This window comes from Bison bison, unplaced genomic scaffold (assembly GCF_000754665.1).
Source record: "Bison bison bison isolate TAMUID 2011002044 unplaced genomic scaffold, Bison_UMD1.0 scf7180017864141, whole genome shotgun sequence".
In the NCBI taxonomy this organism is placed as follows: Eukaryota; Metazoa; Chordata; class Mammalia; order Artiodactyla; family Bovidae; genus Bison; species Bison bison.
In genome coordinates this window covers 4,691,199-4,715,729 of record NW_011494713.1, presented here as the reverse complement: position 1 = coordinate 4,715,729, position 24,531 = coordinate 4,691,199, and the positions used below count along the sequence as shown (strand labels likewise).

Below are 24,531 nucleotides of genomic sequence, written 5' to 3'. Positions count from 1 at the left end.
ACAGATGCAGGAGACCCAGGTTCAATCCCTGGGTTGGGAAGATCTCTTGGAGAAGGAAATGGCAACCCACTCCAGTATTCTTGCCTGGAGAATTCAATGGACAGAAAAGCCTGGCAGGTTACAATCCATGCATGGGTCGCAGAGAGCTGGACATGACTGAGCGATTAGCAATGAAGTGAATGAAAGCCAGCTTAAGAGAAAACTGGAACGAATGTTTTGGCCAACCCAATATAAATATGGAGAACTTATAGGGGAATTCCCTAGTGGTCCAGTGGTTAGAAATAGGCTTCCCAGGTGGCTCAGTGGTAAAGAATCTGCCTGCCAATGCAGAAGGCTTGGGTTTGATTCCTGGTCTGGGAAGATCCCCTGGGGAAGGAAATGCCAACCCACTCCGGTATTCTTGCTTGGGAAATCCCATGGACAGAGGAGGCTGGCAGGCTACAGTCCACGGGGTCACAAAAGCCTTAGCAACATGGACAACAACCACCAGTGGTTAGGACTCTGCACTTTCACTGCCAGGGGTCTGGGTTCCATCCCAGGTTGGGGAACTAACATTCCATGGGTCACACGGCCAAAGGGGAAAAGTATGGGGAACTTTTAGATATTGATTTTTTTTTAATAGAATCTTATCTGTATTTAACCCATTTAAATGTAAATGTATGTAGAATACATGCAAAGCATGAGGTCATCTTCCTTATGTTTTATTTTGCCTTTTTCCCTCTGTCAGTTGTGCCCTCTTTATGGTGCAAAATAAATAAATAAAAAGAATAATTTCTATTTACATTTATTCCTCATTTCATACTCTACAAAATGTTTTCCCATCTGCTATCACCAGTCTCATCTTCTCAGCAGCCTGGGGAGGGAGACAGAGCCAGACTGATCATCCCCATTTTGTGGTGGGTAAACTGAGGACCAGTTTAAGGAAAGTGTCTTTCTGAGCTCACAAAGTTGGTTGGCGTTGGTACTGGCAAAGGAACCCCTGACTCCAGCCCCTTTTCTCTGCCTCTGACTAACTTCCAGTTGCTGCTTTTTTTTCCCTTCATTAATTAACTTATTTATTTAGCTTCCCTGATAGCTCAGTTGGTAAAGAATCCGCCTGCAATGAAGGAGATCTTGGTTCGATCCCTGTGTCGGGAAGATCTGCTGGAGAAGGAATAGGCTACCCACTCCAGTATTCTTGGGCTTCCCTTGTGGCTCAGCTGGTAAAGAATCCACCTGCAATGCAGGAGACGTGGGTTCAATCCCTGGGTTGGGAGGATCTCCTGGAGAAAGGAAAGGCTACACAGTCCAGTATTCTGGCCTGGAGAATGCCATGAACTGTATAGTCCATGGGGTCACAAAGAATCACACACGACTTAGCGACTTTCACAACTTATTTATTTGGCTGCAACACGTCTTAGTTGCAGCCATCGGGATCTTCAGTCTTCGTTGGGACATACAGGATCTTTAGTTTAGGCATGTGGGACCTAGTTCCTTGACCAGGGATTGAACCTGGACCCCCTGCACTGGGAATGCAGACATTTAGCCACTGGACCTCCAAGGAAGTCCTGAGGATTTTTCATTCTCTTTTTTTTGTTTTTTAAACAAATGAAATTTATTTATTTTTTTGGCTGTTCTGGGTCTTCACTGCAGCGCTTCTCTCGTTGTGACACATAGACTTAGCTGCCCTGTGGCATGTGGGGTCTTAATTCCAAGACCAGGGATGGAACCCAGGCCCACTGCATTGGGCACTCAGAGTCTTAGCCACTGGATCACTTTGTTGCAGCTTTTTGTTTTCATTTTGATCTCTCTCTTTCAGTATTTCTGAATTAGTCTCTCTCTGTTTTCCTCTATTTCAATTTTCCTCTCCCTCTTGCCTCAGACTGGAGTCAGCTTTGCAAGTCCAAACTTTTTCTCACTTCCAAAATCCACCATCCCCAGGGCAACCCCCACCCCAGGCCACTTGGAGCTCAGCGTCTCTGCAGAAAACAAACCCTTTCTTGATGCCAGGGTGCAAATATTACCTCTGGGTGACACCTCCAGCTCTCCACCTGGCTTCAGATAAGATAAGGGTGGGGATCGGCACTATATACAGGCCCCCATCAATCCCTGGCCCAGGCCCCAGCTCCCTGAGGCCACATAGCCCGGGATCAGCATGGCTGCCCGCCTGTGGATAGTTGCCCTGGCCTTGGCTGTTCTCTTCCTTGTGGACAGGGGTGAGTAGACAGAGCCTGGATTCTCTGTGGCTTGGTGTTGGTAGGTGAGCTTGGAGTAGGGCAGAGGCAGGCCCTGGGGCACCCTGTGAGACCTTGGCTTTCTGCATAAACCTTCTTTCTGCACCCTGGGCTAGGAAAAAAGAAACCCGAGTTCCAATCCTACCTCTGGCTTAGAATTGCAAAAGTCCTCTCCCCTCATGGCTCAGATGGTAAAGAATTCACTTGCAATGTGGGAAACCTGGGTTCCATCCCTGGATTGGGAAGATCTCCTGGAGGAGGGCATGGCAACCCACTCCAGTATTCTTGCCAGGAGAATCCCATGGACAGAGGAGCCTGGAGGGCTACAGCCCATAAGATTGCAAAGAGTTGGACATAACTGAGCAACTAAGCACACGCACACACACACACACACACACACACACACCTCCCCTCTTGGGGCTTCTGTTTCTCCAGTTGTGACATAGGAGGTTGTTCTATTTCAAAGCGACCCTGAGCAGCTACTGGGCTAGAGATTGGGGAGGCAGAGGGAGACAGCCTGTCTCCAGGGAGATTGACAAGTCTACTGGCTACAGGGTGCTGGTTGCTGAAGGAAGCCTGGCCGGGTCCTCTGGGCTCCCATCTGCTCTGATAGGCTGTGGCTGTGGGGCTGAGGCAGTCATGTGAGCACAAGGGAGCCCTCGCTCTGGGCTGAACACATGCTGCTGGAGTGGGGCCTGCTCAGAGGCTGGGTACCTCTGCAGTCTCACTTCTGCTGGGTATCAGGCCTTGTTCTGGGCCCTTAAAACTTATCAGCAAGCAAAATAGAAAAAGAGCTGCCCTGATAGATATTAAGTTTAATGGGGTAGGATGAGGAGAATCAACAATCAATAAGATAGGTGTATATATATTAAACAGTGTTTAGATGGTGATAAAGGCTAAGAAAAAAAATATTGGGCAGGGTGATGGGGATTGAGAGGGGGTTGCAATGGTAATGCAGGGGACTTCTCTCTGAGATGCTGATGTCTGAGCAATATTTGAAGGAGGTGGAGGAGTGAGCCATGGGTATATCTGAGAGAAGTGGTTTCCAGGCAGAGGTAACAGGCAGTGCAAAGGCCCTGAGGTAGAAGCATGCATGGAATATGTGGAGTATGGCAAGGAAGCCAGTGGGACTCAAAAGAAGTGAGGGGTAAGGTGCAGAGAGACAGGAGATGAGATGATACAGGCAACTGTGAACTATAATGGATAAAACCTTGAAAGTCAATGTAAGAACTTGGATCTTCCTGTGAGTGAAATGGGAGGTACTAAAGGGTGATGAGCAGAGTCACATGTTAAAAGGATCACTACAGGTTGAGAACAGAGTCAAAGGAGAAGCAGGGAGACTCCTTAGGACATACCCAGACAAAATCATGATGTTACAGGGTGGGTCTGAGCAGGACATCAGGGACACCGACCTCACAGTCAGTCTCACGGCCATTTCCCTGGCTGGGGACATAGACTAGAGGCTGAAGCAATAGAGAATGGATCCGGAGACTCTGGCCCAGCACAGCCAGGTTACTCCCAGCCTGGCATCAATTCCCTGAGCAGTTCTCTTGTTGGGAACACTGAAGAAGCTTCCCTAAAGGGAGTCCTTTTGCCCATTTCAGATTCCTGCCTGGACTGTATGAGGAAGGGGGAAGGAAACTTGGGCCAAGGTCAAGGGCAGTTGGGGGTAAATGCAACTTCCCACATCATCCAGAACGAAACTCACACCACAGAGGGACCAGCATAAGTGGAGAGAGCCTGTTCCGGAAGAGTGAGCAGAGAGGAAGGGCAGAGGCAGAGGGGCACAGCAAGGAGGTGGACGAGGAAGTGGCCCAGGGGAAGTTTGGGATCATCTCACACAATGCCCTCAACATAAGATGAAGAGTCTTAGTGGTCATGACACGGAGCCCTGGAAGGGCTTTATTCATTTTTATAAATGCTTTCCCCCACCAACAATTATGTACCATGAAATGCACACATCTTATCACTCAGCGAATTCTATTCAATGAGTTTTGATGAGGCGTATACCTGTGTAACCCAGACCCCTATCAACAAACAGAACGTTTCCATCACTCCAGAAATTTCCCTCATGCCAGTTCATCCCTGCCCCACCCCACTCCCACCCCAGAGGCAACCCTGGCTCTGATATTTTTCCACCATAGATTAGTTTGCCTCCTCTAGAATGTCCCACAGATGAAACCATACAGGATGCTGTCTTTTGTGTCTGGCTTCTTTGGCTCAGCAAGTTTTTGAGATTCAGCCATGTTATTGCATGTTATCAGTTATTGCTTTGTTTTTGCTGTTGAGTTGAGTCACACTGTATGTGTGTGTCAGGGTTTATTCACTCGCCTGTTGGAGGACATTTGGACAATTTCCAGATTGGGTAATTATGACCTGGAGGGTTTTGAGCAGTGTGATGACAAGACTGGATTTGCATGTTGATGCTTAAACTGTGCACCAGTGGTCAATCTTGGTTCCCTTCTTCCTCTCCACCTTGGAAATCTCTTGTAATAGCATCTCCAGAAAAACCTAAACCAAGGGATGGTCACCCACCTCCAGGGATGGAGAACTCTCCACTTCTGGAGACAGCTTCTTTCGTTAATGCACAGCTCCCATTAAGAGAACATTCTGGAATCCACACCTGCCTCTTTGCAGCCTCTTCATGCAGATGGGCTCTGCCTTGTGAAGTTAAGAAGAGTTCCTCTCTCCTTGGGCTTCAGGACAGCCCTTCAGAGACTTCAGGAAGCAGCCTACCCTTCTTCAGTTTTTATAGACCCTTTCCTTACACCTGTGGCCTTAGATCCAGCTCCATTCCATTCCCTCCTCCACCCATCACACTCACCAGTCACATCACAATTTGCTGAGGTCCTGTAAACAGTTCATCCAGACCTCAAAGGGCTGTGGGGCGCAACTGCATGTGTGGAGTGACAGAGCCATGGGAAAATCCCAGCTCTGCCCTTAACAAACTGTGTTGCCTTACCTATGAACCTTTTTCACAGATTGGCTGAGTTTTGGGAAGCAGACTCTGGGACCTGTGTGTAGTTTGCTGGAGAGTGCTCGGGGGAAACACCTGGGAGGGGAGAGGGACAGTGACTGCCATGCAGAGGAGCTGGGTGGCCCTGGAGCACTGCTCTGAGATGAGGCCTTCAGACCATTGTACCCACATCACCCTGACATTGGATGTGGGTTGTTCCTGGGCAGGAATGCCACCTTGGGCAAGGCAGCTCCATTCTCCGAGGGTAATTCCTGGGAAAGCACTCACTGTGAGCAGCCTGTGCTCCTGGCAGCTGAGGAAATGTGTGCCTCAGTCCTGTGGTGGGATCCGGGTCACAGACCTCTGCCTCCTCTCCTCCCTGTTACACAGCAGTGAGAAAGCTCTGAACAGTAGTCAAGATCATGTATTATCAAGGTCTGGTACATAGTAACTGAATTATTTTCTTTTTCTTTTCAATATTTTTCCTTTGGTTAATTTATTTTTGGCTGTACTGGGTTTTCATTGCTGTGTGTGGGTTTTCTCTAGGGAGGCCACTCTTTGTTGTGGTGGGCAGGCTTCTTGTTGCAGAGCACAGGCTCTAGGCACGGGGCTCGGTAGCGTCAGCTTGCAGGCTCTAGGGTGCACGGGCTTCAGGGTTTATGGTCCTTGGACAAGCCCAGTGGGATCTTACTAATGAGAAACAGACTAGACTTTAATCTCCCTAATTCTAGGCTTTCTGTCCCAGTTCTGACAATGTCATATGAGCTTTCTGGGAGCCCTGTCTGTGACTCACTCACTACCTTTCCCTGAGGAATTCCAGGTTGGGTGGTGGCTGGGATAGGTCCCTGAAGAAAGTGTCCTCAGACTCTGGTACCTGGGGCCTAGAGCCAACATCCCCTAATTCTTGCTTCTTTGCCTTTCAGAGGTGTCCGTGTCGGCAGAAAAGTTGGTTTTCTGGAGAATGGTAAGGCAGCTGCTCTTTCTGGCCTCAGGGCTGCTGTCCCGGCCTTCCTTCTCAAAGGGGAGCCCTCTCATCCATACTGGGAGACAAGGGATTTTCTTCTTTACGCTCCTTCTCAGACACCTTCAATGGTGCCACAGTGGCCAGGGCGGCCTCCTGAGGCTGCATGCTCCCTAGGTTAGCTCTTCCAGGCTGAGCAGGCCCAGCCCCTTTGCCAAAATCTACACAGCTAATCAGTGCAGAATGCAGGTCTCTCGGGCCTGGGGCCTTCACTGCTGCACAGCACTGCCCCCCTCACTCCCCACCCCTACCCCAGGCCCCCATCCTAGTCCTGACCCTCAGGGCTGGCCTGAAACCCTTTTAGACAGAGCCTCAATTAGGGCTTCAGCCTCCTCATACCAGGGGCCTGATAGTCATGCAGGCCAGGGTGAGTTCAGGAGCCTCTAGGGAGGCAGGCCTCCTAGGAATGATGGCTGTTTCTCTTCTTGGGTCCTCAGTAAGACCAGAATTTGTTAGACCCTGTGAAGAGTGTGTGATCCCATGAATACAGGTATTTACCTGGCAGCCCGCATACTTGGGCTCAGCAGATACAGGTACATCCTTATGCACACAGTGATAGCCACACATGGCCAGGCACGTGTGCACGCACACACACACGCACACACACACACACACAGCAGATACAGGTACATCCTTATGCACACAGTGATAGCCACACATGGCCAGGTATGCGCGCACACACACACACGCACACACACACAGACAAGCAAACGTGCCATGGGGCCCTGCATGCTTGGTTTCATGCTCTTTGGACCCACACTCGGGCCTTCTTGAATCTGACTCCTCCCTGGAACCCCCTCAGCCCTGTTCTAAGCACAGCCCCTTGGTACCTCCTGTCTTTGGATCCCAGAGTGTCCCCCTTTCTCTCTCCCACAGCCCATCTGTGAACACATGGCAGAGTCTCCAGCCTGCCCCCAGACATACGACCCTGTCTGTGGCACTGACGGGGTCACGTATGAGAGTGAATGCAAGCTCTGCTTGGCTCGGATGTAAGTCCACCCCTGCATTCCCCCAGGCCATCTTGGGTGGGCTCCATCTGTGGTGCATGCGAGTACGAAAGGAGCAGGACTTGACCTGTCTCTTCCTTTACTCATACTTGGCCTGGGACAAGTCCTCCATTTGCTCATAACAGAATGAGTCCAAGTACAATCAAAAGAAGGCATGTGGTTCCAAGCAGAAAGCCCACTAGCGGGGCATTGGGGGTGAGGGCGGAAACCCTGGGTTCTTTTCCTTGTTCTGCCCCCTGACTAGGTGACCTTACTTGTTCATTTATTCCTCCAACCAACAACTATTTATTGAACACTTGCTCTGCTCTAGGCACTGGGGATACAATAGGATATAAAAAGCTAGACAGCATTACCAGCTCCTGGGGGCGATGGTCAGTCTAAGGCAGAAGCCAAGCTGACAGTCAGCCCATTGCAGCACAGAATGCTAAAGGCTCAGATGGAGGTGCACAGGGTACTGTGGGTACCAGGCCAGGGCAGGGAAGACTTCCTAGGACAAGGGACATCTCAGCTCGGCCCTGAGGGATAAGTAGGAACTAGGTTGGAGAAAGAATAAACAAGGAAAGGTAATTCCAAGTAGAAAAATGAGTTTGGAAAGATCTAGAAGAAAGTTTATATTTGAGGAAAAATAAGAAGTTGGATATGCTAGAGTATAAAGTATAAAGGAGAATGGGGGAGAGACAAGAGATGAGTCTAGAGTGAGAAGGCCAGAACATGACCTTGGTACATCAGATCTCCTACTTGGTTTCATTTCTTCTTTCATTGGAGAAGGCAACAGCAAACTACTCCAGTATTCTTGCCTGGAAAACCCCATGGACAGAGGAGCCTGGCCAGCTACAGTCCGTGGGGTCACAAAGAGTCAGACACAACAGAGCGACTAACGCACTTCACTCATAAGATCTTGTGCCGTCCAGCACTAAGCGAGATCACAGAAGAGAAATTGCTGACAATCGCAACACCCTAGAGAGATGGGCAGGAGAGCAGCAAGGACACTGTCCTAACTTAGAAAAAGATCATGATAATTAAAGATTCATGCTTCCATTGGGAGTAGAATCCACAAGCTGTGAGATTGGATGTGAGGGGTCAGGGTGGGTGGTGGGCAGGAAGGAAGCAAGAGCAACATGCTGGTTTCTAACTTATGGGCTGGGGATGCCATGTTGGTGGGGGACTGGAGGTGTGCAGCAGGCTTGTGGGCCAATGATGTTTGTGGACAGTGGAGCCTCTGGGACATCCCAGAGGCAATACACAGTCAACAATTGCACAAACAGGCCTGAAGTTGAAGACAGAGGTCCAGGCCAGACAGATACGCAGCCAGCAGCATGTAGAGGTGGTTGAAAGCCCAGGCAGCTGAAACCTCCCAGGGGGAGGGTATACAAAGTGAGAAACAGTAGAAGGAGATGCCCAGGGAGTCCTGGGATCTCCCCCGCACTGTACACTGAGTGGGCTGAGCTTAGCAGGGAGTCGGGACAGACTGGGCTGGGGTTCCTGAAGGGTATGTTACACTTCCTGAGGAGCTGACCTCATTCTCGTCTGCTGTGACCCTAGAAAAAACAGACAGGACATCCAGATCCTGAAGGATGGGAAATGCTGACCCGGCCAGAGCCTCTTAAGCCGTGAAGCTTCTGGCTAGAGAACCGTGGTGGGCGTGCAGGATGAGACATGAAATAAAGATTCAGCTCAACCCAGCCAATGGCTCAGTGTTTTGGGGGATTCTGGGGAGGCAGAATTCTGGGGATTTGGGGAAGGCGGATTCTGGAGGATGGGGGAATTTGGCCCTGTCTTCCCTACTCTGAATCTGATGTCCTCTCCATCACTCTGATGCTCCTCAACCTTACCACATGTTCCCCTAGAAGTCCCAGGTATCTTCTGCCTTCTTGAGGGGGTCAGGGCTGTGTACAGTGCTCCTGTGAGCCCAACCTGGCCTGTCACTTAGGTCAAGAACCTAACTGAAGTCTGTACTCTCTGCCACTGCAAGGCCCAGCCTCAGCCTTTGAGAGGCTCCCACACGCCTCACAGCTTTCTCCCTGGGCTATACCAGCACCCTGAATCTCACTCACACACATACATACAGACCCACACACACGTCAACACTGCCATGGCTGACATTCAGGTGGTGTTCACCATACATCTGACTGCTTATTACAGTATTGATCTAGGTCTATAACTGATGACAACAGATGCTCCCCAAGCCCTGGAGTGTCCCCCTGCTCCCTGACCACCCGCAGCAAGAGGACTTCCAGACTCTGCTCTGCTCTCTTGGTCAACACACACTCTGACTGGTTGTTAAATGTGTTGACACTGGCCACACTGCACACAGAGCTCACAGGGACACGCAGCTTTCAGGAATCCACCATAGACAGAGATCCCAGCCTGTGGGACATGTCAGGTACCCCCACTCTATTGGCCAAAACTTATAGGAGCCGCCTCTGGTAGAGGTGGGGGTGGTGGAAGAAGGGTCGAAAGGGGCTTGGTCAGGCGGGAGTAGCATCACACAGATCCTGATTCCTGCTCTAGGGTAGGCAGCAAGAGCAGGAAACGTTCGGTGGGAAAATCCACACTGCTAGGAGAGTGGGGGCAGGGAAGATGGGACCCATCAATCCCTGGACCACTAAAACGGGAACCTAGGCAGGAATTGTTGACAGGTCTGCAGGGGCCGGGGCCCCAAGAGGCCATCTGTAAGGTCCTTCTACTGCTGGTAACATCAACTCGTTTCCTACCTGCATAGGGATGGTATAGGATGAAGTTTGGCTGTGACAGACCAAAAAGCCAAAATAGCAGTGGTTTCAACAGATAGAAGTTTTCTCTCACACATAGACCTAGGTAGTATGCTGATTTCATGTTGCTTGTATACTGTTACTCTGCCATCCGTATCAGTTTTTCACCCCAATGTCCAAATAGCTGCTCCAATTCCAGTAGTCATGTCTACACACAGGCCGGAGAGGTGGGGAAAGGCACTCTATGCCTCTGACAATGCTTCCCATAAAATGCATGCCGGGGACTTCCCTGGTGGTCCAGTGGTTAAGACTCCACATTTCCAAAGCAGACAGAGCAGGTTTGACCCCTGGTTGGCAAAACAAGATCCCTTGTGTCAAGTGGTGCAGCCAAAAGATTATTAAGAAAAGAAAAAGATGCACACACTGTCTACAACCCACTGGGTAAAATGTACCCTCTTGGCCATACTAGTGCAAAAAAGACTGGGAAATACTATTTTCTCTGGTTGGCCATGTGCTAAGCTGAAAATTAGTTCCCTCAGTGTAGGAAGACAGTAGATACTGTAAGTCTCTACCCTACATGACATGTAAGTCTCTACCCTAAGTGGGAAGCCCCTCTTACACCCAGGTGATGGATCTCAGCCAAGCTTCTCCCTAGTGACCCTCTCCTCCCTCAGGTTTCCACTCACAGGATGAGGAATCACAAAGGTTAAGCAATGTGCCAGGACACCACACAGAAAGACCTAACTTCCCCGCTTTACAGGTGTGGAAACTGTGGGCCTGTCTCTGGGAACAACCCTGCAACCTAAGTGTGGACTCCTAAAGGCCTGTTTGCAGCATGTGACCCTGCTGCCCTGGCCACTGCTCACTGGCCAGAAGATTCTTCTCCAGATTTTTTAAGTCAGAAATCAGGGAACTGAGGCAGTTCCTCTCTGGTAGCGAAGTTGTAAAATATGCCAAGTGGGGACTGCTGGCAGCCACGTTTCCTACTTTGTGGGAAAAGCAGGACTGAGTGAATGATGCTGACGTGCAGAGAGAGACAGACAGGGATTTCAGGCAGCATTTGTATTCCTGAAGTCCAACTGCCCTTGAATTTTCCAAAGTTACATGAGATAACATCCTACCAACAAATTTTCTATTTCGACAATCTCTTTGGAATAGGTTTCTGGTATTTTCCACTACGGCTTCCCTATGGGCTCAGTCAAGAATCCACCTGCCAATGCCAGAGACCCAGGTTCGATCCCTGGGTTGGGAAGTTCCCCTGGAGAAGGAAATGGCAATCCACTTCAGTATTCCCTGATAGCTCAGTTGGTAAAGAACCCGCCTGCAATGCAGGAGACCCTGGTTCGATTCCTGAGTTGGGAAGATCTGCTGGAGAAGGGAAAGACTACTCACTCTAGTATTCTGGCCTTGAGAATTCCATGGGCTGTATAGTCCATGGGGTCACAAAGAGTTGGACATGACTGAGTGACTAAACAACAGTTTTCAACTAAAAGAGTCCTGACTACCAGATAAAGGGCTTCTCACAGGGAGTAGCCTTTAAGCTGTGCCTTAAAGGATAAGAAGAAATAACTGACGGAACAATGTATGGGAAAATCCTTCCAACTCTGTGAGGCTGAACAATGTCCGTGGGATCACAGAGCACCATCTGTTTCCCTACAGCAGGACTAATCATGTCCTGCGGAAATGGGCAACTGACAAGTACTCTCCCTGGGCAGAGATGACCTGCAGATGTGCAGCTCTATGTGAGCGGGCCATGTCACTACCCTGCACATCTGCTGGGCAGCTCATCCTCAAAGAACACAAGGGCTATTGGATGCTGTAAATCCCTGTGCTGACGGAGCCTCAGTGGGCGAGTGCAGCAGTGGAAATTTCACTATTAATATGTGTGGTCAACATTCATTCAGTCTCCAAATATTTATTGAGCACCTAATATAAGCCTAACAATGTGCCTGAAATACACTGTTAACAAAGCAAAGAAGTTCCTTAATCCAAAGAACTAGCGTTAAAAGGCAAATATTAATCAAATAATCCCACAAATAAATCATCATAGACCATGATAAATGCTGTTTATCATAAAAATAGTCACAAGCTGTGAGAGGACATCACCTGGGGGCTTGACATTCTCAGACTGACTATCAGGAACATCAGTAGGTGAGGTTTCTCTATGGAAGAGAGATTTACATTCTGAAGGATGAACAGCAGTCGCCTAGGATGGCGGCAGGGGTAGGGGAAGGATGGTGGGGAAATGTCCAAGCAGAAGAAGAGCGCGTGCGAAGACCCCAGGGCGAGAGGGCTCAGAGCACCTGAGGACCTGAACTGGCCCAGAATGGCTGATGGCACAGAATAAACAGGAGAGTGGAGCAAGATGAAAAGGGCAAGGACCCTGGCCTTTATCCTAAGAGAATGGGGGTCACTGAGATTTTTAGGCACAGGACTGACATGACGAGATCATGATCATGATCACTCAGCTGCTCTACGGAGAATGGAGAGGGCCAGAGAGGAAGTACACAGACCAACACAGGAGATAAATAGAACAAGAAGAGAAAATGAGAAGGTGTGAGCAACCCCATGTTAGCTGGGACAAAAATCAGTAGAGATTAGGAACACTGGCTTGGAATCAAGCCACCTAGTTTGTGTCCTGGCTTTTCACTTACTCTATGATCCTGAGCAAATCACCTAAGTTCATCTCTAAAACAGAGTATCTGTCTACCTCCTGGACTGTGTGAGGATTAAATGACTAACACACCTGAAGAACTCAGAATGGTATCTGGCACATAGGAACTTGCTGTGGCCCAAGACCACACAGCTACTACATATAAACAGGTAAATACAGAATGACTCTGGTTAAAGTTGGGGGTGGGCCAATGGGAACCCCTGAGCCTCGTCCACTTGCCACCACTTTGTCCTAGGCCCCACCCACACAGCCCTAAATTCCTAGGGTTTCACCAACTCCCTCTCTGCCAGATTAAGACTGGCCTCAGAGTGGCCTTTAGGAGTTTTTCCCCTGGGCACTGTGTGAAAAAAATGGGGGTAACATCAGCTGACCCATTTAAGAGGCCACTGAAGTACACAGACCACCTCTAAACTTCTAGACTAGAACCTCAGAAGGCTTCTGTTTCTCATACTTCATCAACAAAAAAAAGTTTAAACACTCTTCTGGGATTTCCCTGGTGGACCAGTGGTTACAAGTCCATGCAGGAGCATGGCTTAGATCCCTGGTCAGGAACTAAGATCCCACATGCTGTATGGCAAGTTCAAATAAAAAAAAAAGTTTTAACACTCTTTTGCTTGCTGATGTGTATATAAACTGCTTTATTTTTTAAATAACAAATGAAGGGGGAAAGGACCACAAAACAGACAGAAACAACCTCAAAGTAACTTGAAGAAAATGTAGATCTCAGAAGGGGATGGCTCCTAACAATGCCTTTGAAGGAACTCCTGAGAGGTTTATGGTTGCCCTCGCTACCTGCCTGCTGAATTCACTCTGGCCCCCTCACTGCCCCTCGTAAGCCAGGGTTCTGACCTGGTTGCAAGCAGAGACTTAGTCAACTCTGGGTTCTAACCTTCTAGAGATTTGCTTGGCAGCAAGGCAGTCCATATATCAACCACAGGCCCCACTCCAGGAATGAACCAGAGATCTCACGAGCTATGGCTGATCAGGGTCATTGGGAGCTGAGGACAGGGTCATGAACCCACAACCAGCCAGCTGTTTCAGAGGTCACATGAGAGACACTCGGGCTACCTGTTTTGACCCATTCCTGATTTTCCTCACCAGACACGGGCTCCTGGTGATTCTGGTTTACACAGACAGGTTTATGGGATCATAAGAACAAAAAGGCCTCTTGGATCTGAAGACCAAAATGGCCAATAAACTCAGAACTACCTCAGGATACATAAGAGCTCTCACCAGCCCAAAGAAAGCACCCAAAGGTCCAAGCAGCTGGGAAGACTTGGTCATGGGGGCACTCTCCAGACAAGGTGGGCTGCTGGACAGCACAGATCCACAGAGACAGAACGAGAAGCTGATAGGAGGCTAAAGATTGTATGGACGACACTTGTTCATTGAGAGCGGGTTGTAAGAGAAGGAAAAGGCAACGGGCCAATTGCCCCCAGCAGCCCTGGGGAAGGCAGGTAACTTCTGTTCCAGAGATGGCAGGGCTGGTGGGGCTGTTCTTCAGTGCAGCACGGCCTTCTCCGCCTCACCTCAGTCAGCGAGGGCCAAGTTTGTGGACTGCAGTCGCTCTGTCTCCTGGCAGATGTTCTGTTCCACTGTGTCACACTCGGCTAGGAAGGCCTAAAAGATAAATGCAGAGTAGTGAGGGCCACTGGAGGCCAGCCAACCCATGCCAACCTTAGCCACAAGAGGTTCTTTGCCAAGCCACTCTAGGGAACCCCTGGGTGACTGACTCAGGCTAAACGGGTGTGTGGGGATGGAGATAGTCCAGGCCCCAGACTCAGGAGAGGGAAGTGACAGTGCTCTCAGTTAACAACCTCCAAAGAGCACTGAGGAGAGGAAGCCCTGCCACTGAAATGGCATGATTTCAGGGGGCCCTGTCCACAGGAATGGGGGCCCTGTCCACAGGAATGGCACCTCCTAGAACTGCATAACGTGTCAGCCCTGTCTGCTCCCCAGCAAACTTCTTTCCCGATCAGTTTAATCCAAATTCAATTACAGGGACATGAAAGGAGCTCTTGCGTTCTGGGTTCATACTGAGAAGTAACAGCTGAAGAGAGCCCCCACCACACATGTACTCTACCCTACTTTGAGGAGATACATGCACTGATGCATGACACTTTGTGATGCCCTATCACACAACTCACCTGAATCCTTTTCACCAAACCCTTCCTTTTCATTCTACTGTCTTTGAAATTTTCTGGCAGAATCTATGGAAGAATAAGTTGACATATAAATAATCCGAGTAAGTGAAAATGACATAGGAACACGTCAGAAACACCCATAGCACACCAAGCTGGCCACAGGTCACCAATGTGGATGACAGGCATTTTCAGGAGTCACTTCCCTGGATCTCTGACCTACACATCCCCTTCCATGGCTCTAGCTCCATAAGCACTCCTTAGCTCTCAAGGCCTGGACCGTAGACCTATAGCATGGGCTTTGTCCTTTCATCGTTTTCTGTGCACGGATAGTGTCCTGGCTGGGCCACGCGCTCACTGTGACATGAAAAGCATAGTGCCTTTCTGCCCTTCTTTACCACCCCCTATACCACCTCCCCGGGGAAGGCGATGGCACCCCACTCCAGTACTTTGCCTGGAAAATCCCATGGATGGAGGAGCCTGGTAGGCTGCAGTCCATGGGGTCGCTAAGAGTCGGACACGACTGAGCGACTTCCCTTTCACTTTTCACTTTCATGCATTGGAGAAGGAAATGGCAACCCACTCCAGTGTTGTTGCCTGGAGAATCCCAGGGACGGGGGAGCCTGGTGGTTGCCGTCTGTGGGATCACACGGAGTCGGACACGACTGAAGTGACTTAGTAGCAGCAGCAGCAGCATACCACCTCCCCTCAAGAATCCCAAGCAGAATAGTTCACCCTAAGAATGAGGTATCAGGGGAGAGATATTATCTCTCAAAGGGAACATGGCATCAGTGATTCCTAACAGCCTCCCAAGAGCTGGGTCTGACTGCCTTCTGTACGGGTAATGGGCCCAGTGGAATGTCAGATACAAGAGTGTCAGGAAAGTGACACCCTGTATGTCTCTGACCATGAGACCATGTATCACTTAGGTCCCTGCTTTGTGAGGATTAGATGCTACTGTATGTGTGTGCTCAGTCATGCCCGACTCTGTGTGCAACCCCAGGCTCCTCAGTCCATGGGATTTTCCAGGTAAGAATACTGGCATGGCTTGGCATTTCCTATTCCAGGGTATCTTCCCAACCCAGGAATAGAAAACTTGTCTCCTGCATTGGCAGGCAGATTCTTTACCTCTGCGCGACCTGGGAAGCCCCCTTAGATGCCACTAGTACATATAAAAATGACAAAAGCCCCATGTCGGTGAGATAGGGGAAGTCAGGAACTGTCTTATCTTTCTGCATATTCACCAAAGACCTAGCAGTGTCTGGTACACTGCTCAATAGGTGCCCAGTACCCTCAGGCAATGAGTGTGATACTGAGAAAGTGAAACTGACTGAAAAGCCATCAAAGGAAACTAGTCCTTCTCAGCTGAGTATTTACTTACTAGTGTGTCAATCTCCTCCAAGATCTTCATAAACTGCTCAATTGTAGCTTTTACTCTCCTATCGAGTTTGCAGAGAGCTTCAGCTTGCAAATCCTTGGCCAGAAAACCCTGTGGAGGAATGATGCATTATTCCAAGTGTTTCTTTGAGGCTGACAAAAACTCCAAGCCAGGCACTGATGAAGCAGCCACACCCTGAGTCCACGTTCCCCAATAGGCTGAGCCAAATCGCAGGCCCACAACTCCACCTCCTGGAAAAACAGAAAAGCCAGCCCTGGGCCTCCTCAAGCACTGTAATAGGCTGCAGGTCCCTCTATCTCATGTGGCCTACTGAGGCCACAAATGCTTCCAGAGGCCTGGCTCTGCTGAAGCCCTCAGTCACCAGTGAATACCTGCACATAAGAGGCAGATATTAAAAGCACAGGGTTTAGAGTTTGATAGGCCTGGGCTTCAATTCTGACTGCTGTGTACTGGCTGGTGAGCTTAAGCAAGTTCCTTAACCTATCTGTACCTTGCTGTCCTCATTTTTTAAATGGAGATCAAGGCATTTCCTTGGCAGTCCAGTAGTTAAGATTCTGTGCTTCTGTGCAGGGGGCACGGGTTCCATTCCCCATTGGGGAATAAGATCCCACATGCTGAGCAGGCTGGCCAAATTAAATAAATGAAATAATACAATGGAAGACTTCCCTGGCAGTCCAATGGTTAAGAATCTGCCTTGGGGAGGGAAAAAAAAAAAAAAAAGAATCCACCTTGGGCTTCCCTACTGGCTCAGTGGTAAAGAATCCACCTGCCAATGCAGGAGACACTGGTTTGATCCTGTCCAAGAAGATCCCACATGCCGCGGAGCAATGAAGCCCACATGCCACAACTATTGAGACTGTGTTCCAGAGCTCGGGAACCACAACTACTGAGCCCACATGCCACACTACTGAAGCCTGCGCTCCCTAGAGTCTGTGCTCTGCAACAAGAGAAGCCATTGCAATGAGAAGCCCGAGTACTGCAACCAGAGAGCCGCCTCCACTCACCCAACAAGGGAAAAGCCCACACAGCAATGAAGACCCAGCACAGACAAAAATAAGTAAATAAATAAAAATGTATATATATATATAAAAGAATCCGCCTTGCAATGCAGGGGACGAGGATTCAATTCCTGGTCAGGGAACTAAGATCCCACATGCCGCTGGGCAACGAAGCCCATGTGCTGTAACTACTGAGCCTTTGCACTCCAATTAGAGAGTCCATGCGCCCCAGTGATAGACCCCACATGATATAATGAGGATCCTGCATAGGCAACTAAGACCCAAATAAACAAGCAGCTAAATAAACAAAGGCAAAAAGAAAAAAAAAAAAAAAATAAAATAGAGACCATGACACACACATCCCAGAGGGTTACCATGAGGATAAAGGGAAATACAAGACCTTTAATACGAGTCCTGACACAGACATATTGCTAACAAACGGCAGCACTTACTTAATTGTTTTTATTAAATTATCTGTTTATTCACGTTACTTGGCCTAATGATCAGTTAGCTGGTGACAGCAGATGGATAGCAGGGATCTCTGAGGATGTTTTTATCAAAGTCAAAAGCTACAGATGCAGATTTCACAAGTAATGAAATAAGCTACCGATTCCAACTGAAAGAATTTACTCAACCAAAAAATGAGAAATGGCCAAAAAAGATTTAAGCCCAAGGACATTCAAAGAAGCATTATGCATAATGTTAAATAACATTAGGTGATAAATAATAAAGAATTGGTTAGGTAAACCATGATACACTCATGTGATGCAATATTACACGGATTTGAAAAGGATGATCTTTTTTTTTTTTTTTAAACTTTACATAATTGTATTAGTTTTGCCAAATATCAAAATGAATCCACCGCAGGTATACATGTGTTCCCCATCCTGAACCCTCCTCCCTCCTCCCTCCCCGGACATTTTTTCTTTATTGAAGTATAGTTGATTTACAATACTGTGTAAGTTTCAGGTATACTAAGTATGATCATTTTAAATGACATGGGAAAGTGTTCAATTCCTTAAACCAAAGAAAGAACTATTTACAAAGTATGCCTAACATTATACCGATTTTTTAAGATAAAAAAACAGATTCCAGGTTTTAGTAATGGTTATCTTTTGAGTTGGGGGTCTTAAAGGTAATTATTATTTTTCATATTGGTGCCCACACATCTTCTTAAAAATTGTGTACAATCAGTATGCAGTACTTTAGTAATTAAAACACAATCATACATCCATTAATGTTATAAAATGAAGAGATCAAAAATAAATACGTGGTTTGAGGCCATAACTAATTCTAATTTGGTTTCGGTCCTCCACCTCTAGTACTACAAGGAATTGAATAGGATGACCCCTCGCCAATATCATGCTCAACTGGGACATTCTATGAATCAGTGTTCTTTGCCTTGCCAAATACATTATAACTGACTAGACTGAGAGAAACTATTTATTCTATTTAAGACAACACATGATCCTAGCATGACAGGTATTCTCACAGGAACACAAATGGATGCTGGCTGGGGTTTGTAAATAATAATGATGGGCTTACAAAGCACTTAGAATGTGTCAACCTTAAACTATGTAATTGAATCCTCACAACAGCCCAAGAGGGAGTTACCATCATCACTCCCTTTTTTACAGAACTTGAGACAAAGGCAAACTTGCCCAGTTACAAAATGGGAAGAGTCAGGGTCTGAACCCAGCGGGGGCTGAAAACAAAGTTTGCCCTCATAACCACACATTTGTGTCTCTAGAGAATTCTTAGAGAAGGCAGAAAGTCAAGTCTACCAGGAGAGTTACCTGCTGGATTCCAGCAAGGTCTTTATTCAGTTCTTCCAGCTGGTCAGCTATCTTCTCCACAGATTTCTCCAAATCTTTCAGCTTCTTTAGTTCAGCTTCTTCCTCCGGACTGTTCTAAAATGTTAAGAATAAAAGGAAGTCAATAATCACCAAAAATAGTAGCTTCTGTCAGATAAAAAAGTCTGACCACAAGCGGTCAAACTACTCCCCTAGGAAAACATCATCTTAAACTTGCTGCTTCTTGGAAAGCAAGCTGGAGGGTTATACACTAAGGTTTTCTATCTACAAAGACACTAGACAAGACAGAGAGAAGGTACCAGGTACAAGTTCTGGTGAGATAGCCCGACGGCTTGGGTTCAGAGAACAAAGCTGATCCATGAGCCAGATCTGACCTTAGCCTGGGGCTGACCACCAACTGACTCCAGACTGAAGCCCAGAGTGTTAACTAATTATAGTGAACGCCTAGCATGTGAGGAGTCCAGAAAGGTGAGACAGGTAGAATTTTATCCTTTCCTTAATGGAATTCCTGAGCTCTCTCATTCAGTATGACCATGTAATGATGCATACTTTCACTGAGCATCCCCTCTATGCCAGGCACCATCCTAAGCACTCTACCTGTATTATTATTTAAGCCTTACCACAATCCAATGATGAAATTGAGGTAACTGTAAAGTAACCTAAGGTCACACAGCCCAAAGAGGTAAAGCTGAGACCTGAATGTGATTTGGCTTCTCACACCCCAGGACAACTCCAGCTGAGGGTCCTAAAGTTTCTTCAAACTCAACCCTTGGGTTGTGCTCATTATTCCATCACCGTTCTTCCTGACCCTTGAGCAAGAAATCTAGACTATTTCCCCTTCTCTCAACTTCATTGGTAGCTAGCAGCTTTCTGCTTTTACACTGTCTCCCATTGTTCCCACCATCTCCCTTGGTGGCCAGATCCTGAGTGCCAGTCTCCTGGCAGTTCCAAGTCTGCACTAGACTTTCTTTACCTCCACCTTGCTAACCTCTGCCCTCTTTCCACTCTTAAATCAGCCACACCCAGCTTAAAGTAAGGGAACTTCATTTGACCAACAACTCCACTGTGTCACAATGCATGGCTGGCCCCAGGGTCTACTGTCCTCAACCCTTTTTGTCACCAACTGACTCTTTTTCTCCCTCACTTCTAGTCTGAACCTTTCTTTCCAGCCAGAGTGTTTAACCTCACGGGAGATTTTAGCAAAAAGAATGGTTAAAGGAAGAGAGGTTCCTGAAATTTGTAGAGTTACTTATTTTTAAAATTTACAGGTTTGACAGTCTCTTGCAAATTCCTCTCCAAGTGAGTAGCGACTGCTTCAGACACCATTTTATCCAGACTGAAATCCCACCACCAGCACAAAACCCACATAATTGAGGCAATACAACCACTCCTAATTCCCAGGGTGAAAACCCTAAAGAACAGAAGATGAAGGATATGAGAACAATAAAACTGGTAACTTCACTAAACAAATAGCAACGACATTTGTGTGGCAAGCCCTACTTCACCAGTGCCAAACCCGAGCCCCCAATTTGGCCTTCTAAATGGACACTCATGTATAACACCTTAGTCATTTGGCTCTGAGGTATTTCTGATAGAAAAAGCAATCTACCTTTTTCCCAATTAACATAACCCGGCAACCATTTTGTATTCCAAGTGCTGACAATGGCATCTCCATTTCCTTCAGAGATTTTCCTGAAAAAAGAAGACAGTTATGTCAAAGGTAACTTGTACAACAGTGAAAATAGATTTCAGCAAGGGTATAGGAAATAGTGCGTTCACTATTGAGAAGAGGATGAGTTGGTATAACATTTTTAGAAGGTTTCTTGACCCAATAACTTCACTTCAGATATTGATCCTAACAAATAACTGGACATGTGCCTAAATAACTGTTACACAATTATTATTATTCATAACAGTGAGAAACTGGAAAGTCAAAAACTCAGGAATAGGGGACTGATTACTATACATCATAACAACAGAAGACTTTGTAGGCACTAAAGCTCATTTTTCAGGAAACTTCAACGCCACAATATGTGTTGATGACCAAGTGTTATAAGAAGATCACAAGAAATGATCCTAGTTTTATCCACTACAGAAACAAAAAAAAAGCCACAAATGAGAACCCACACTTCAGGATGCCAGGACAAACAAACAAAGGCTGGACAGAAATATACTGAATTGTTATGAGGGGTTTTATCCAGGAGAACATTTTCTTTTTTGTGTTTTCCTCTATTTAGAAACATGAATTTCTATTGCCTTTATAATTGTAAAATGAAATGTTTTTAAAAAGAAAAGACAAGGAGTTACAATATGAAGTGTAAAAGTAAATGCTTCCCATCACTAAATTCTTTATGATTGGCACCAAATGGGGTGAACTTAGCTTCATCAGATACAAAATAATGGGTTCCCATGGGAATGAGAAAACCAGAGAATGGGGATGGGAGAAGGTGTGTCCTGGCAGAAATCACCATATTCCACTGGGCCTGCTACATCCAGGTCCTTTAGTCTGTTCAGTACCTTCCCTGTGTCAGAACTAGGCCAAGCCCTGAAAACATAGAAGTATCTCTGTCCTCATGGAGTCTGTATTGTACCAGAGAAAACAGATGTTTGGTGACTATGGAAACAATTATTTAATAGTAGTTTCAATACAAGCTATGCAGAGGTGGAGGGAGTGCTACAAGAACATACACTGGGAAGAGGATCTAACTTAGCCAGGGAAGACTGCCCATGTGCCTCATCAAAAATGGTAAGGTTTCTGCCACCCTCATGTGACTTCAACTCTAATACCTGTGCCTGTGTTTGCAAGTGTCCACTACATAGTAGGTACTCAACAAATATTTGTTGAAGGAATGACGGAATTAACAAGCAAATAAGAACTGTCCTAGATTGAAAACCTAACCTTACTGTTCATTTCAGTTCAGTTCAGTCACTCAGTCGTGTCCGACTCTTTGCGACCCCATGAATCGCAGCACACCAGGCCTCCCTGTCCATCACCATCTCCCGGAGTTCATTCAAAATCACGTCCATCAAGTCGATGATGCCATCCAGCCATCTCATCCTCTGTCGTCCCCTTCTCCTCCTGCCCCCAATCCCTCCCAGCATCAGAGTCTTTTCAGATGAGTCAACTCTTAAAGGTTAAATAGTTTTAAATAGGCTCAGAGCTGGAAGAGAAAGCCTTACCCTTAAATATGAGTTTCTGAAAAGGCAGCGGAACCCCTGTAGCCTCTTCAACAACTTGGGCCAGGTCTTGGACAATTGGCTCACTATTGCCTTCTTGTGGGGTAACTTGAAGATCGTGCTTTTCATTGCCTGGGGATAGAGAAAAGTGTTGAAGAAAACACAAACCAATAAACAGAGGCTGACACTTCATTTTCCCAGCCTTTAAGACCTGCTCAAGGATTTTTGTTTCCTTGGGAATTGTTACAGGAACTAACAATATCAGTGATATCAGCTAACATTTTAAGCATTTAACACGTGTAAGGGGCTGACTAGACTTATTTTGGAGAAGGAAATGGCAACCCACTCCAGTATTCTTGCCTAGAGAATCTTGTGGACGGAGGAGCCTAGTGGGCTGCTGTCCACAGGGTCGCACAGAGTCGGACACAACTGAAGCAACTTAGAGAGCATGTATGCACTGGAGAAGGGAATGGCAACCCACTCCGGTATTCTTGCCTGGAGACTCTCAGGGACAGAGGAGCCTGGTGAGCTGCTGTCTATGGGGTCACACAGAGTCAGACATGACTGAAAGGATTTAGCAGCAGCAGCAGCAGGCTTATTTTATGCATAATCTTAATTAATCCTCAGAACAACCCCATGAAGTACCCATGAAGCCGGTATTACCTATTATTCCCCATTTCACAGATAAGCAAAACGTGAGATCAGTCAAGACTTGCCTAGTGAGACCCATCTCTACAATCAGAACTTAACCTCAGATCTATTTCAAATTCTGTGCTTTTCTTTACAAGCCATCTGCCTCCTCTAGCCTGACTGTCCTCTCCTCTGTGTTGTACTGAGCGAGGAACTGTTTCTATCTCCTTTGCTATAATGGGCAAGCAACTGCTTTTCTTCCAGGTCTCTCCCACTGGGCACACCTGGACACATATGGTTGGTGCCCAGAAAATAAATGAGGGACTTCCCTCGTGGTGCTGTGAATAAGAATCTGCCTGCAAGGCAGGGGACACAGGTTCAATCCCTGGTCCTGGATGATTCCACATGCCGTGGAGCAACTAAGCCCATGTGCCACAACTACTGAGCCTGTATGCTGCAACTACTGAGGCCCGCATGCCTAGAGCCACCCCAGTGAGAAGCCCCAACATCTCAAGAAGAGTAGCCCCTGCACGCTGCAACTAGAAAAAGCTCGAGCAAAGCAAAGAAGACCCAGTGTGGCCAATAAATAAACAAATGAGTGAAAAAACTCAAACAGCAGAAATTTCTTTTTGGAGCAGAGGTGCCAATTCTTTTCTGGATATGTGGACAGCAAGGGCATAGCCTGTGTCCAGTGCATCACGCCAAGCCTTAAGCCTACTCAACAGCCATGAAGTCAGCGGGACAGGTGTTATCAACTCTATTTCGCATAGAAGAAACCAGCTGCCTAGAAAGGAGACATCCCAAGGTCACCCAAACCTGCAGAATCCTGGTCTCCAGATTATTGAGGCCCTGGGGTCTCCCCTAGTTGGTCCTGAGGAAACCTTATGGACTCAGCTCCCTGGAGAACAGTCTTTGCCTAGTTCTGTGTCAACTCCAACAGTAGACAGACCCCAAGGGTGCCCACAGTGTACACTTGAACCCACGCCTCACTCAAACAGCACACATGAGTTTTGACTCCTGCACACAAGTAGGTGTCCAGATACACAGCAGTCATAGACAACATGGCCAAATACAAGCCAGGCACAACGGCCCACAACTGTGCAGGCACACCCTAAGACATACAACCAAACCACGACGTGAAGCATCAAGGACCTAACAAATGGCCTGAGACAAAATACACCTGCCACGTGGAAAGGTGTGCTGACAGGAGACCAGTAAAAAAAAAGAAAAAGCCGGTCCCACGAACACAAACAAGATCCCACGCTTCTGGACTCCAAATACAAGGGCACACACTTCGGGAGGGCAGGCGACCAAACCCAGAGACCCCGCCGGACTTTCGTGGCCCAGCACGGAGCCCACCCGGCAGCCCGCGCTCACTGTGGGTGACGGTCACGCTGAGCCCGGCTGCCGCCATTTCCTCGCTCTGGGCCACCTCTTCTCTCAGGGCCACCTCTTCGCTCGGGACCACCTCTTCGCTCGGGGCCACCTCTTCGCTCCGGGACATCTCTTCGCTCCGGCACACCTCTTCGCTCCGGGCCGAGCGAGGCTGTGCTTTCTTTTTCACCCGCGGCCTGCGAGCGCAGGCGGCGGCGCCTCTGGTGGATCCGGCATGCCCTCTGGTCACGCTCCGGACGGCTGATTTCTGGGAGGGAGGCGGACCGCGCTCGGCTGGGGGCACCGACTGGCGCGGCTCCCGGCCCGGCCGAGGCGTGCGCCGCCGGGGACCCAGCCGCTCCCGGTCGCCTCGCGGTCTTCGCGCGCCCCCGCGCTCCGCCAGACCCGCGCTTGTC

General features: G+C 47.9%; 2 protein-coding genes across 3 annotated transcripts in view; one reads left to right on the top strand and one right to left on the bottom strand.

The window, feature by feature from the left end:
• The first annotated feature begins 2,108 nt into the window (after positions 1-2,108).
• Positions 2,109-8,879, top strand: SPINK4 (serine peptidase inhibitor, Kazal type 4). Its single transcript, XM_010840131.1, has 4 exons — positions 2,109-2,195; positions 6,093-6,133; positions 7,067-7,179; positions 8,740-8,879. Exons 1-4 carry the CDS (start codon positions 2,135-2,137, stop codon positions 8,783-8,785), a joined length of 261 nt encoding a protein of 86 aa, XP_010838433.1. The 5' UTR covers positions 2,109-2,134; the 3' UTR covers positions 8,786-8,879.
• A 2,932-nt stretch (positions 8,880-11,811) lies between these two features.
• BAG1 (BCL2-associated athanogene) overlaps positions 11,812-24,531 on the bottom strand; it is a 13,077-nt gene continuing 357 nt past the window's right edge. Inside the window, exons 1-7 of one of the 2 annotated variants that reach the window (XM_010840128.1) lie at positions 24,119-24,525; positions 22,115-22,243; positions 20,544-20,626; positions 18,917-19,030; positions 16,105-16,212; positions 14,730-14,792; positions 11,812-14,202 (exon numbers count right to left, since the gene is read on the bottom strand). In XM_010840128.1, coding sequence (XP_010838430.1) covers positions 14,113-14,202; positions 14,730-14,792; positions 16,105-16,212; positions 18,917-19,030; positions 20,544-20,626; positions 22,115-22,243; positions 24,119-24,245 — 714 coding nt within the window. In that variant the 5' untranslated portion in view covers positions 24,246-24,525 and the 3' untranslated portion in view covers positions 11,812-14,112. Of the gene's footprint in view, positions 14,203-14,729; positions 14,793-16,104; positions 16,213-18,916; positions 19,031-20,543; positions 20,627-22,114; positions 22,244-24,118; positions 24,526-24,531 lie in introns of those variants that run through there. The other variant, XM_010840127.1, reaches the window with a different exon arrangement.